At 35.0% G+C, this 15,000-nt stretch overlaps 1 protein-coding gene across 1 annotated transcript in view; it reads right to left on the bottom strand.

The window, feature by feature from the left end:
• Nucleotides 1–12,837, bottom strand: part of LOC112053144 (neuropeptide F receptor) — a 67,829-nt gene extending 54,992 nt beyond the window's left edge. The window contains exon 1 of the mRNA XM_024092452.2: nucleotides 12,485–12,837. Coding sequence (XP_023948220.2) covers nucleotides 12,485–12,505 — 21 coding nt within the window. The 5' untranslated portion in view covers nucleotides 12,506–12,837. The remainder of the gene's footprint in view (nucleotides 1–12,484) is intronic.
• Nucleotides 12,838–15,000: the final 2,163 nt, after the last annotated feature.

The following is a 15,000-nucleotide window of genomic DNA, read 5'->3' as shown; positions in this document are numbered from 1 at the left end:
ATAAAAATTTTAATAAAAAAATACAACCGACTTCAAAACCAAAAAACGTACCCACTAAACTAAAAAGCGAAAAATAACATCATAATATGTTCTACCTGCTGATCAGTATGAAGGCGGTGCTTAGCCGGTGTTGTCTTGATTTAAGCCATTTCTGAAATGACCACATGCAACAACACTGTCTGCAAAATCTAAATGGCTTGAATTAATACATCACCGGCTTAGCACCGCCTTCATACTGATCAGCAGGTAGAACATATTATGATGTTATTTTTCGCTTTTTAGTTTAGTGGGTACGTTTTTTGGTTTTGAAGTCGGTTGTATTTTTTTATTAAAATTTTTATTATTTTAGATCTATAATGAGGGAAGAGCGACGGAAGTAGCGACACGGTTTATACTAGTGCAACTTCCATCACATTAATTATTTGGATTTACACATTTAATTTTTTGGATGAACAAAATTGCTATCGGAGCTACAGGGATTTATTTGCGGTACTGCCACAGATCCCTGAAAAACGCCCCATACAAAATGGCACGAATTAATGACGTCGTAGGCCATAATGATCGTTAGTGTATGGGCATTCAAAATTCAAAATTCAATCATCACGTTTAAGGTAAAGAAGCTAAAACTGTATGAATTTTCATCCAATTACGATAAAAGATTTTTAGTACTTAGTAGTTTAAGGTATTCGCCATAAATATTAAATAGAATAGGACAAAAGTTGCAACCCTGCATTACGCTTTTCAGTGGTTTATAAGGCTTAGAGATAATGTCATTGATTCGTGACACGGAATCCGTCTTCAAAGCACAGGTTCGCGATCAACTTAATGAGATGATAAGATTACATGAATAAAAATAGCCTAAGCAGCTTCTAGTATTTATCATTCGATTTTCAAAATAAATTATTTATAGTTTATCTACTAGTAGATATGAATATCACACAGGTGTATCGATGAACTGATAATAATAATGATCGATGATAACAATGGATCATTTGGATCATTCACTATGTTAAAATTAGCATTTTATAACGGTTTGTTAACGTCATGATTTATTTCTTTATCACAGTTAATTAAAGTATCTGATTGATAAGTACTTCATTGGATACTTACCTACCTATTAAACGGACTATTTTCAAAAATGCCTAATAAGTAAATCAATTAAAATTATATCTCCAGTTAACAAATTTTGCAATTCAGTCCCTTAGAGACGGTTTTACCACCTTCTGATAAGTGTTAGACGTGGAAATACACTTGTCTGAAAGTTAGAGGTGCATACTCCAGACCTGGTTTGAACGTACTCCCTCGAAATTCATATCCACTGGGATATCACAATTCTCTAACAACTTTACCTCATTTATATACTATGCACAAAAATTAAGGGAGCAGAAAAAAAATCCAAATTTTTGGGGGATTTTCAACAGGCTGTAACTTATACAAAAATGGTCGTACAGCAAAAAAATAAAAAGCAAATTGTAGCTCTAAGTGTTTAGTTTTTGGATCTGAGTTTGAAAATTTTTTTTTGAAAATATTTTTCGAGTAATCATAAGAAAACCACTGAAAAAAAAATTTTCGAAATTTTTTTGGTTTTTTTTTTAATCTACGGACGTGGAAAAAATTTTTTCGACTCAACCTCCATATGGACCGGATAGCTTGTTTATTCAAATTTAATTTTGTTTTTTTTAAATCTCTATACGAGCATTTCTCGCTGAGATATCGATGTTTGAATGGAAAAAGATCATTTTGTCTTTGATTACCAATATCTCAGCAACCAATGATCGCACAGAAATTTTGAGGTTGGTTTCAAAAATTTGAATAAACCTTCTACAAGGATTGGCAATTGAATTTTGAAAAAAAAAATTTTTTTCAATCATTACATGAATTTGAAAAAGCATCCAAAAAAGGGCTTTTTGTCGTTTTTTGGAAAATCAAGCGCCCAATCAAAAATATTGCGGAAACCACTGACGTTAAGTGTGCCTTTTACTGTTCAATATACCCACAAAAACCCTACAAAGTTTCAATTCAATCCAGCCAACCGTTTTTTTTTTCCCACTTGATCGAATTTTTGAAAAAATTAAAGGAGCAAGAATTTCGCTCTGAAAATGTCATAATTTACGCTTTTGTGCTTGCGCACGTGTATGTGTGTGTTCCACAGTATTTTGTGACTCCAAACTCACTCTCCGAAGATGTATGTGTGTGTGTGTGTGTGTGGAAGTGACGAACCACAGGGTCTCAATCTCTGATAAAACCACAGACATACACGTGCGCAAGCACAAAAGCGTAAATTATGACATTTTCAGAACGAAATTCTTGCTCCTTTAATTTTTTCAAAAATTCGATCAAGTCCGTAGATTAAAAAAAAAACCAAAAAAATTTCGAAAATTTTTTTTTCAGTGGTTTTCTTATGATTACTCGAAAAATATTTTCAAAAAAAAATTTTCAAACTCAGATCCAAAAACTAAACACTTAGAGCTACAATTTGCTTTTTATTTTTTTGCTGTACGACCATTTTTGTATAAGTTACAGCCTGTTGAAAATCCCCCAAAAATTTGGATTTTTTTTCTGCTCCCTTAATTTTTGTGCATAGTATATATAAATGACGAAGATCATAAGAGTTTTAAGATGTAGATATGAATAAAGATAGTCAGAAAACTAAGCAGGCAAATACAACGACGTAAGCGAGAAAAATAATATTTCTATTCTACAAAGTTATAAAGTTTAAGTTTCAAATTTATTTCAAAACACCATCCATTTATCTGAAAATAACATTGTTAAGAAAAGAGCCTGTTAACTGTCTCTCTTTGATACCAAAATGACTTTTTGCTTGAATAACATTAATTATAAAACACCAACCCCTTTTCAAGTCTCGCGCTGGGAATTAAATTAACTTCGAATTGCGATATTTCTTATAACAATATCTTGAAAAATTTGTAATAGTCCAAACTGACTGACTGACTGAAAATAAATATGCTATAAATTTTTATCTAAGATAATTAATTTTATATTATTTTCCAAAAATAAAAATAGACGTATCAGCTTAAAACGACTTATCAGACATTGATGAAATTTTATGGGAAATGTATATCGATAAGATCTATCATTCTTTTTTAGTTTTCGAAGCGTGACACTTATCTACAGGCCCTGTTATTTGAAAGCCGAGAGGTGGTGGAGAGCTATCATCATTAAACGACCACTGGTGAACGTAGGAATGTTCAGCAGTTGTTATTTAATGATGATAATGTTGATGATGTTGATGATGATGATGATGATTAATTATTTATTTGGTTAACTAGTGATTGTTACAGTATTTACATAATTACAATCTAAAAAAAATACAAATACAAGGCTCTGTACAATCAAATTAAAGAAATGGCATGCTTATTTCCGTAATATTAAAATAAATTAAAGATTACATAAAATCAGTTTATATAAAAAATAGAGATGATGATGATGATGATGATGATGATGATGATGATGATGATGATGATGATGATGATGATGATGATGATGATGATGATGATGATGATGATCATGCCGACGACGACGACGACGACGACGATGACGACGACGACGATGATGATGATGATGATGATAATCCATTGTTGAATGTGCTCTCCGTATGATGGTGTCCACTAACTTCCCAATTTTCACCTATTTATTTATTTTAATTTAATTTTTAAATGTTGTTGGCTGAAAAAATAAATACCTTCAGCTGCTACTGAGTTTATGGAAAAAACCCAAATTTCTAACGTTTCGCAAACATTTTTATTATAGTTCTTCTATTTCAGGAATACAACGTGTATTTAGGTGTAGTAGATACTAGTGACAAGGGGAACGTCACAGTTTCTTTTAATTTAGACACACAGACGCGTTTGTACTGTCACCTTAGTACTAAATCTAAAGCCAAACTATCTTCCTGAAATAGAATAACTTTATAAAAATACTAATATATAAAGCTCAAGCGTTTGTTTGTTTGTTTGATTGAACGCGCTAATCTCAGGAACTATTGGTCCGATTTGAAGAATTTTTTCAGTGTTAGATAGCCCATTTATCGAGCAAGGCTATAGGCTATATTCTATCTCCGTATTCCTACGGGAACGAGAACCAGGCGGGTGAAACCGCGCGGAGTCAGCCAAGTACATACCTACACCAATTGGTTTGGCGTCACACTTATTATCTTGCTCCTTATATCAGGCGCCTACTTGGCTACTTCAATAAAACGTCCTCGTTTTAATTGTTTAATAGACAATTTGTATGCGTGGACAATGCATGCGATATGCTATAAACTCGTATGCATATGATACACACGTATTAAATGTGTACAAAGTAATATGTTCCACGTTATGATAGGTTATGACTTTCGATCTTTTTTCAAAACGCAGTTCTCGTTTTTAGGGCTCTGAATCTCAAAAGGACATACACAAAAGCCTTATGTTCACTTTGTTGTAAGTCTGTAGATATGTCGAGACTTTTTCTCAGGTACGCGTGGATGTATCAACTCATAATTCAAAATTTTGACGGCCTCCGTGGCGCAGTGGTATGCGCAGCGGACTTACAAGACGAAGGTTCTGGGTTCGATCCCCGGCTGGGCTGATTGAGGTTTTCTTAATTGGTCCAGGTCTGGCTGGTGGGAGACTTCGGCCGTGGCTAGTTACCATCCTACCGGCAAAGACGTACCGCCAAGCGATTTAGCGTTCCAGTACCGGTGAAATTGTAGTCAAGGGCATATGTATTGCACAGAATAAAAAAAAAAACAAAACCATTAACTAAGGTCTACATTCCCTTGAAGCTGTGGGAAAATCAAACGGCTTACTCTTCGTAAGGGAGGGTAAACCGCTTGGTAATGCAACGCGTTACAGCTGACGTTTGCACGTTTGACTCTTACATTTTTTTGACATTGACGTCAATTCCTTATTACCGAGTCAAATATGCTCGTTAATTAGGACCTGACCACGAAATTTCTGTGTACATATATTTTACATAACACATTCTTATTTTTAAAGTAAACATAATTAGTGTACGGAATGACGACTAGACATAAAAATAAATAAATCCTTTTTTAGAATTTAAACTATCGTGAGGGTTTATTCATATTAATTGATTATGAAACACGGATAAAACAGATATTAGGTTGGAGTCGGCAGTTTGGATCGTGTCGCGATGCAAGAACCAGCTCATGACTAAGAACCCCGTATGGGTTCGAAACTAGTCGGGCATACTCCGACCTAATATCACGTTTTAGCCGTGTTTCATAATCAATTAATATAAAATAAGTCCTTGTTTTAAAAACTTCATCACTTTATAATTCACAATACTAGTCCGGTGAAAGTTTCACCGGACTAGTATATATTGTGAATTAGCATAGCTAATATTGTGAATTAGCATAGCTCTATAGCTATGCTCGGAGTATCTCAGCAATAGGTAGTAGTGATCGAATCAGAAATGAAAAGATCCGCAGAAGAACCAAAGTGACTGACATAGCTCAACGAGTCGCGAAGCTGAAGTGCCAATGGGCGGGGCACAAGAGTCGAAGAATCGATGGACGTTGGAGTCCCAAGGTGCTGGAATGGCGGCTCCGCCCTAGATAGCGCAGAAGTGGTCGACCCACATTAGGTGGACACACTCAGTTTTTTTTCAAGACTGCTAATTTTGTTGCTAGTTTGATTGTAATTGAGCCATATTTATTCGAAATTTGGAAAATGATTGAAATGTTGTTTCAGGGGGTCTACTGTAACCAGCTAGATTTCGAAAGTGGTCCATGAGAAGAAATACCTTGGGAACCTCTGGTATAGACTAAGGCATAACCGATTAATACGAAATAGAGTGTCTTACTTAATGTTTTCGGTAGTTTTGATAACTTCATCCATAATTGCACAGACAAAACCCTCCCGATGGATGGTTGCAAATACCGAATTGCAACCATGATACATCATCATCATTTTCATCACTAACAATCCATATTCGGCTCACTGTTGAGCACGAGTCTCCTCTCAGAATGAGAGGGGTTAGGTCCACTACGCTGGCCCAATGCAAGAAATTCCCAGGTATTTATTTATTTATACTTTATTTGTACACCACACCATAAGAAAAGCAAATAACAAGACAGAAAAAAGTATAGCACAGAAGTAAGAAACAAAAGGCGGCCTTATCGCTACGTAGCGATTTCTTCTAGGAAAATGCAAAAACAGTGCAGGTTGTATAAATAATATAAAATACATATATTCAAATAATACATAAACCATACAACCAACAAACCAACCAACCAGGTATGCAAGTTTCCTTACCAAGATATCGATGGTGTTATTAATTTGGTTCCCCTAAATAAGAGATCTGTAGAATCTTCCGTGCAATGTACACTTCAATACACGAACTGAGCTATTTTTTATTAAGTAACAAAGTCAAAGTCAAAATTCATTTATTTCAAATAGGCTTAGTTTACAAGCTCTTTCGAAACGTCAGGTAATAATATTAAACTTAAGATAATGGTGATAATAATTATTCGAAAACTTAAAATTAAAGTTACGAGGGTTCCAAACGCGCCTTGGTCCGAGAAGAGCCCACAAAAAACTCAGCCAACAAAATGTATTTGATAAAACTCATATAAACCATTCGAACGAAGCAGCAGGCTACGTGTGAATAAAAGCATTAAAAGGTAGGCTTAAATTAACTTTAATGATTTATGTAGATAAAGTTTTTAATTAAAATGAGCTTAACTTGTAAAGAGGGTTAACTTTGTAATGAGAAAGTACCGCTTTTATGACATTATCACATGCTGGTTGCGCCCTGTGGCTTTATTTATGGGATTACATTATATCCATACATTACATTATATCTTATAAGTTAAAAGCTGTGATAGCCCAGTGGATATGACCTCTGCCTCCGATTCTGGAGGGTGTGGGTTCGAATCCAGTCCGGGGATGCACCTCCAACTTTTCAGTTGTGTGCATTTTACGAAATTAAATATCATGCGACTCCAACGGTGAAGGAAAACATCGTGAGGAAACTTGCATACCAGAGAATTTTGTTAATTCTCTGCGTGTGTGAAGTCTGCCAATCCGCATTGGGCCAGCGTGGTGGACTATTGGCCTAACCCCTCTCATTCTGAGAGGAGACTCGAGCTCAGCAGTGAGCCGAATATGGGTTGATAACGACGATCTTCTAGGAATTTATTTATTACCAAAAATATATTTAGGAATATTTGCCTTAATATTTTAGGTAAGTATTTTTTTTGACAAGTTTGCTTTTGAATGATATTTGATGTAGTTTAAAATTTAAGTGGACTTACTTTTTTTATTCTTTACAAGTTAGCCCTTGACTACAATCTCACCTGATGGTAAGTGATGCAATCTAATCTTTTGCTTCTCTCAGTATTGTTATTATATTCAATGTTTACGGGTTTACTTGACGTCATAACACAGATAAAATATAGACAATCATGGCGATAATGTTTTGGCTCGTATTGTCAAAAAAAATGATAACTTTTTTTCACGAGCGATAATTTAAAAAAAATAAATATTTACATTGCAAGGTACGTGCCAATAAATGACCACGCAGGGCATACAGGTTCGTCATTCGCAGTCCTAAACTACTCGCACCAGTGTCGCTGTTGCCCGACACCGGTCTGTGATACTTGTGAAGTCTAGGAACCCCCGACCCCGCACCGGAAAGCGCAGTGTTGATCGACCCCTTACTAAATGGACCGAGGACATCAAGCGGATTGCGGGAAGCCGCTGGATGCTGGCGGCTCGAGACCGTTGTGCTTGGAAGTCCATGCAAGAGGTCTATGTCCAGCAGTGGACGTCTATCAGCTGATAATGATGATGATGAGAATTCAGCTGGTGGGAGGCTTCGGCCATGGCTAGTTACCACTCTACCGAGAAGATATCGTATTGGTAGGAACCGAAAGGGGTGCGGATTTTCATCCTCCTCCTAATAAGTTAGCCCGCTTCCATATTAGACTGCATCATCACTTAGCATCAGGTGAGATTGAAGTCAAGGGCTAACTTGATAAAAAAAAAATATTAATGAACAATTTAGGACCTATTGGATAGAAGCAGGCGTTACTTTGCGGAAGTTCGTCATGATTATATAATGATTTATTTATTTTGCTATCATCCGCGAAAATTCGGCGAACCCATGCGACAACTTCACCCAGGTCCGACAAAATACTCTCTACGTACGTTTCACCCCGAAACCGGAGCATCCTCAGGAGATGTTGACTCTACAACGTGCAATTGCACGTTGTAGAGTCGGACCTGGGTGACGTTGTCGCATGGGTTCGCCGAATTTTCGCGGATGATAGCAAAATAAATAAATCATTATATAATTTAGGACCTTTTTAAAATAAGTGTCAACTAGCCTATTGTAAACTTAATTGCTAATTTGGACAATGTTCTTTAGAATAGTATGTGTATTGCGACCTTAACCGTGATACTATAAGTACTAAGATTATCTAATCAAGCCTATTGAAGCAAATTCTCAAGATAAGCCAGATATGGAATCGTATTTAAAGAAACAATCATAAATTATCTTCGTCTAAAAAGCGATGATGTAATCCTGAAATAATCGGGTAAGTAAAAAAAAAAAATAAATCTATACTACAGCCTTTCTTGATGAGTACTGTTTTAATAATAATTATTTATAACTTGTTCTTAAATTAATGAAAATAAATTAGATTAATAAGCTTAGAACAATTAGATATGCTTAATACATTTTATATAACATTTTATAAACAAACCATACATCATTTAAAATAAATAAGTTATGAAATGACATGCGTTTTCTACCTTCATTTCTAATTTCTTTGTTGGTAAACAGTATTCATCAAGAAAGGCTGGAGTATAGTAATATACTCATAGTACATTCACTACTGACGTGAAACTTAACTTTCGAATGGGTGGTCAGGGGTTGAATCGGGCATTTCCAAGTTTTCATTATAAGTCTTTATTTAATTATTGAGGTGAAACTTTGACTTTCGAATGGGTGGTTGGGTTGGATCAGCCATCTGCAACTTAACATTATAATAACTACAGTATAGGGATACAAAATGGTACGATATAATGACGTCGTAGATTATGATGATCGTTAAGATTTGTATGGGCGATCAAAGAAAATTACTAATATCTTTGTTATTTGTGTGTTTATGTTTATAGTTCATATATTGAAAAATATCACATTTCATGTAAGGAAGCTAAATCTGTACGTATTTTCATCTAATTACGATAAAAGATTTTTAATAGATTTTAAAATTTTATAATCTTATATATAAATATCCAGACAATCTTTGCTTTCATTGTATATAAATTAGTTAACATTAACTTTATTTACCCGAATTAATCATAAAAATCAATATAGTCAACCCCATTGATGCAGTTATTTTTTTATTTGCCCGCCCTAAGCCTACCCTCCAATAATAGTCTTAAAGGTGGTGGAGGTACTTAACAACATACAGGGTATCCTCTGTTATGTTTATCTGCCACGATAAAGATCGGCTTCGGCTCCCTACTAACACAAAACAGCAGTTCATATAAAAAATTGCAATGTCACTAAAACGCAAGTATACCAAATTACAATACATCGAACGTCAGAAAGTGGTTCTAATTTAACTTTATATGACCAACACAAACAAACTGGACAATTTAACCAAGAGCTTTTATAATAATAATAATAATAATAAGCCTGTTTATTTCCAATCCAAATAAAATAACATAAAGTACAAGCAATTTTTAAACTTAATCACTAACATAATATTTAAAAAAAAAAACATAAATATATTAATTGCTGTCGCTTTCTTCGTTACCATTGATCGGAACCCCTTCTCGGGTAAAGGCAACCTCCAGCTTTTCCAGACCTCTCTGTCTTTAGCTTTCTTTATCCATTAATTTCCTGCTAGTGTTCGTATTTCATCTATTCACCTTTTTTTGGTGTTTAGCTTTGACCAACACAAACAAACTGGACAATTTAACCATGAGCTTTTAATTAAGCTCTAATAAGACCGTATGCTATATTTGAATCCATTCCATTCCATCCACTGAACCTTTGTTGCATGATTGCTTTTAATACAAGTTGGATGTAATTACAACGATCCAGCGGCTGATTTAGAACAAATGTGACAAAGTGAATATTCGAAATACTGTTGAATTTAGCCGAAATTAGTTTATTTTCCGATGAATCACGTGTTATGTAGGCTACAGATATTCTGTTAAACTGCGCAATTTTTTTTTTTCAAAAGTCATTTATTTTAATTAGGCTTAGTTTACAAGCACTTTTGAAAGGCCAGGAATATGTAATAATTTATTTTAATCTAATGGTGGTAATAGTAGTCGAAAACTTAAAATTAAAGTTACGATACCAAACGCGCCCTGGTCCGAGAAGAGCCCACAACAAACTCAGCCAAGGTTTAATTTTTTTTTGTTTACCACCATTTTACAAACTTATTTAAAACAAGCACACAGTCGTATAATACAGTTTAACACCAAGCTGTTTCAACTGGACAGTTATCTAATCGAAATTTCAATCAAAACAATTAGGAAAATCTGTACAGTTTTTTTTTATTCTTTACAAGTTACTTAACTAAATCTCACCTGGTGGTAAGTGATGATGATGGAATCAAGATGGAAACGGGCTAATTTGTTAGGAGGAGGATGAAAATCTACACCCGTTTCGGTTTCTACACGACATCGTACCGGAACGCTAAATCGCTTGGCAGTACGTCTTTTTCGGTACGGTGGTAACTAGCCACGGCCAAAACCTTCTACCAGCCAGATTTAGACCAATAAGGAAACCTCAATCGGCCCAGCCGGGGATCGAACCCAAGACCTCTCTCTTGTAAACCCACCGCTTGTTTCATAGCGCCACGGAGGCCGTCAATTAGTTAAATTAAATACATTTGGTTTAATGAAAAGTTTGATCATTTAGGAGGTTTTGTGAAAAGAGCAATTTACATAATTTATTTTATTGGTATTTAATTTAAGGAGGATGCGAATTTAAGCGACATAGCGTTTGTGATTTTTTTTGGTATTTTTTTTTCGCTACGGACCTATTTAATGAAACAAAGCTGTATTATGTAAATTAAGTCTCAAATCTCTGAAATAAGCAAGCTATAAGGAAAATAGCCTGCATTAGCTTCACGATTATGGGGCCGGACTTAAGCCTGTGAAAAACGATTATGAAAAGGAAAAAACGGAAGTACGATTATATTTATATGACGACCCCGCACTAGTAAGCCCAGTGTTGGTCGACCCCCACCAGGTGGACTGACGACATCAAGCGAGTCGCAGGGATTCGCTGGATGCAGGCGGGCTCAGTATCGTGATGTTTGGAAGTCCCTACAAAAGGCCCATGTCTTGCAGTGAACGTCCATCGGCTGATATGATGATGATAATGATAATGATTGGAAGGATTAAAGAAACACCGATACTAGGCAGGATTAAGAACTTTACAATATCGCAGTACAAATTTTTGTCTGTCCTTAGACCTCTTTAGTCTGGCCCTGTCGAAAAATCCGTTCTTAGCGGACGTCTGCAAACTATACTTAAACTAACTTCCACGCTAAATTTCGTCTTTGTAGGTGCATCAACAGGTTTTGATACTTCGTGATGAGTGACCTTTCACTTATAAGTACAAATAAAAATTGAGAAAAGATCAAATTCCAGTAACCAGTGGGGACTCTACTACTGGTCAAAATTTAAAGTTCTAACGAGAAAAATAAAAGAAAATTATTGACGAACTTTTCATTGATATTTTCCAGGCATTATGTACATTTTCTTCTCCATAGTTAGAGTAACAAATCAAGAGGACAACTTGATATGATATAAAACCCATAAAATCTACATACATATCATACAGAAGTATCCTATGGTATGGTTTAAAAAAAATGGGTAGAAATTGTTCCAATGTTGCATATTAGGATGACAAGAGCCTCTCAATGTTTTTTTATTAGAAGGTATTCCTCGTACGTGCCTGTAATTTTCTAACCATACCTTTCAAATTGTCTAACTGCTTCGTTGATCCAGTAGTGGTAGTGACTTCGGATCACAATCGGACATTTCTCAGTTGATTTGATGTTTATTTTATTAGGTTGTTAATAAATACCAAATTGCTCAAGTGGCTGGTGGGGATTGGTTGAGGTCAGGACGGGACAGACGAAAGTGGAAATTGCTGGAGGAGGCCTATACCCAATACAATGGGATTCATGCAAACGTAATATAAAAAAAAAAAAAAAAAAATTGTATTACTAATTTGTATGAAAAAATAAAGACTTTATTATTATTATTATTATTATTAATAAATACCAAATTAGTGAATAGGCCCACAGATGTTAAGTAACGATGCAATAGATGGAAACAGGCTAACTTGGCAAATTGTACCAGAACACTAAATTGCTTGGCGGTACGTCTTGGCTAGTAACTAGCCACGGCCGAACCCTACCACTAGACAAGCATTTCAGAAAGTAGTTCTTATTACTTTATAACACAAATAGACTTACCATATCATCATAAAACGGCATTTGGATGGCCACAATCCGCTTGATGTGGTAGTAACATAACGTCCAGTTTATATTATCACCACTACAAACGGGCTCCTTGGACCACTTCCCATAATTGTTGTAAATGTTACTTATATCACCTATTTTGTCAGAACACCGTATAACGAAAAACGAAATAAAAAAACAAACTACAACAATACACTTATCCACTCTCAAAGCATGCAGTTTAAATTTAAAATTCGAATTTAGAATTCGGAATGCTTTTTTCGTATCGCGTGAAACTCGTTTCAAGTTTCGTAACGGTTTTCGTTCGGGAATCGACGTGTTATCACGTTGGCGACTGAAACTCGACTGAAGTCTGAAGTTGAGTGAGGTGAGGAACGTTGTATTGTCGTAGAATCGTGCACTAATTCGGTCTCAACCGTTTTATCTACGTGATATTTAGTGCTGAAACTTGGAATTTCTAATTACACAATAGAGAGATGTTTAAACTTGGTTATGTATTATTAACTCAGCTTTTAGTAGCTCAGCGAGTCGCGAAGCTGAAGTGGCAATGAGCAAAGTACGCATACACTAGTGCAAAGAGCCGATAAACATTGAGGTCCCCGCACGACAAACCGTAGTGTTGATCACTGGGTGGACCCAAGACATCAAGTGGCGTGTTTGGATGTCTGTGCAAGAAGCCTGTGTCAGACTAAGTTTGGAATTCCATCGGCAGTTAATACGCACGAACGTACATAAGTACGTTATACGTACGTGTTAGTGGTAGGTACGTATTTATCGGATGATGATGATAAATACGTACCTTACCTTACGTTTTCTATTTTTGGTGGGGGATCCAAATATTTACAAGAAAATGTGCCTTACAAAAGTAGGTACTGAATTAATTAATTTTTACTTTAATTCAAATGGTTGTATTGAAGTATTGAAGCTGTTACTTTAAAATAATTCTACGTACCTACTAACATTTTTGAAATAATGTTGATATTAATTATCACTATCACAATTATCACTTTTCATTGAGTTTTAACTGACTTTTATGATAAAGGATAAGATTCCCTACACGGCCTTAAAAGTTTGATCCAAAAAATGCATACCTACCTAGGTAGGTAAGTGTTTTTTTGAGAAAGTCACAATTTTTTCCCAAATAAAAAGCAAAGATTGTTTTTTGCAAAATAAATAAGATTATAAAATTTAAATAACTATTAAATTTTTTTTATCGTAGTTAGATGAAAATTCATACAGTTTTAGCTTCCTTACATTAAATGTGACATTTTTTAACATATGAACTATAAACATAAACGCACAAATAACAAAGATATAATAGTAATTTTGATTGAACGGCCATACAAATCTAACAATCATTATGTACCTACGACGTCATTAATTCGTACCATTTTGTATGGGGCGTTTTTCAGGGATCCGTGGCAGTGCCGCAAATCTGACCCTTTAAATCCCCGTAGCTCCGAAAGTAATGATACCCTGTTACTTTAACAAAATTGCTTTACTATTAGCATACTTTTAATTTATATACAATTTAAAAATTTAAAAAACTGTCATCATCTCTATTGAACCCAAGTACCTACATCATTCAATAGTTGCCTATTTGAAGGGTTATTACTCGTCGACATTATTGACTCAGTCCCTTTTAGGTCAAACAATATTGGGACAGTTTGAAAGGGGCCGCTCGTTGCAAATAAGCCTAAGTAAATATTTAGAAAAAAACTTTTGCGCCCAATCAACCACTTCTATGTGAGTTTTAAATATTAACTTACTGCAGTATTATTACAGTTAATTGCTTAACATCGAAATTACCTACCTATATTAATCTAAATAAGCCCTTCAACGATATGAGCCGACTGAATATTCGTACGTCGTTCCGACGAGTATATGTATATGGGACGAGTATATGGGAGTAGTCGAATTTGTACAGATTACCCTCTTCTATAATCATCCATATCAGTAAATGATGTGTCGTAGGTACTATGTAGTAATTGAAAAAAAAATATGCACTTACCTATGTAGGTAGGTATACCATAAGTGAAACTAAGTACATCATTCAATAGTTACTTATTTGAAGGGTTATTACTCGTCGACTTTATTGTGACTCAGTCCCTTTTAGGTCAAATTATGCCCACTGAGTGACTAAGCCTTTTTATGAGGGCTACAATAGGGATGATGACAGTTTTTTAAATTGTATATAAATTAAGAGTATGCCAATAGTAAAGCAATTTTGTAAAAGGAACAGGGTATCTGCGATCATTACTTTCGGAGCTACAGGTATTTAAAGGGTCAGATTTGTGGCGCTGCCGCGGATCCCTGGAAAACGCCCCATACAAAAATGGCACGAACTAATGACGTCGTAGGTAATGTAGTGATCCTTAGATTTGTATGTGCGTTCAAACAAAATTACTAATATCTTTGTTATTTGTGCGTTTATGTTTATAGTTCATTTATTAAAAAATGTCACATTTAATGTAAGGAAGCTAAAACTGTTTGAATTTTCATCTAATTAC

This window comes from Bicyclus anynana, chromosome 24, assembly GCF_947172395.1.
Source record: "Bicyclus anynana chromosome 24, ilBicAnyn1.1, whole genome shotgun sequence".
NCBI classification, from domain to species: domain Eukaryota; kingdom Metazoa; phylum Arthropoda; class Insecta; order Lepidoptera; family Nymphalidae; genus Bicyclus; species Bicyclus anynana.
The sequence above is the reverse complement of the archived record's forward strand: the minus strand, read 5'-3'. Positions and strand labels throughout refer to the sequence as shown.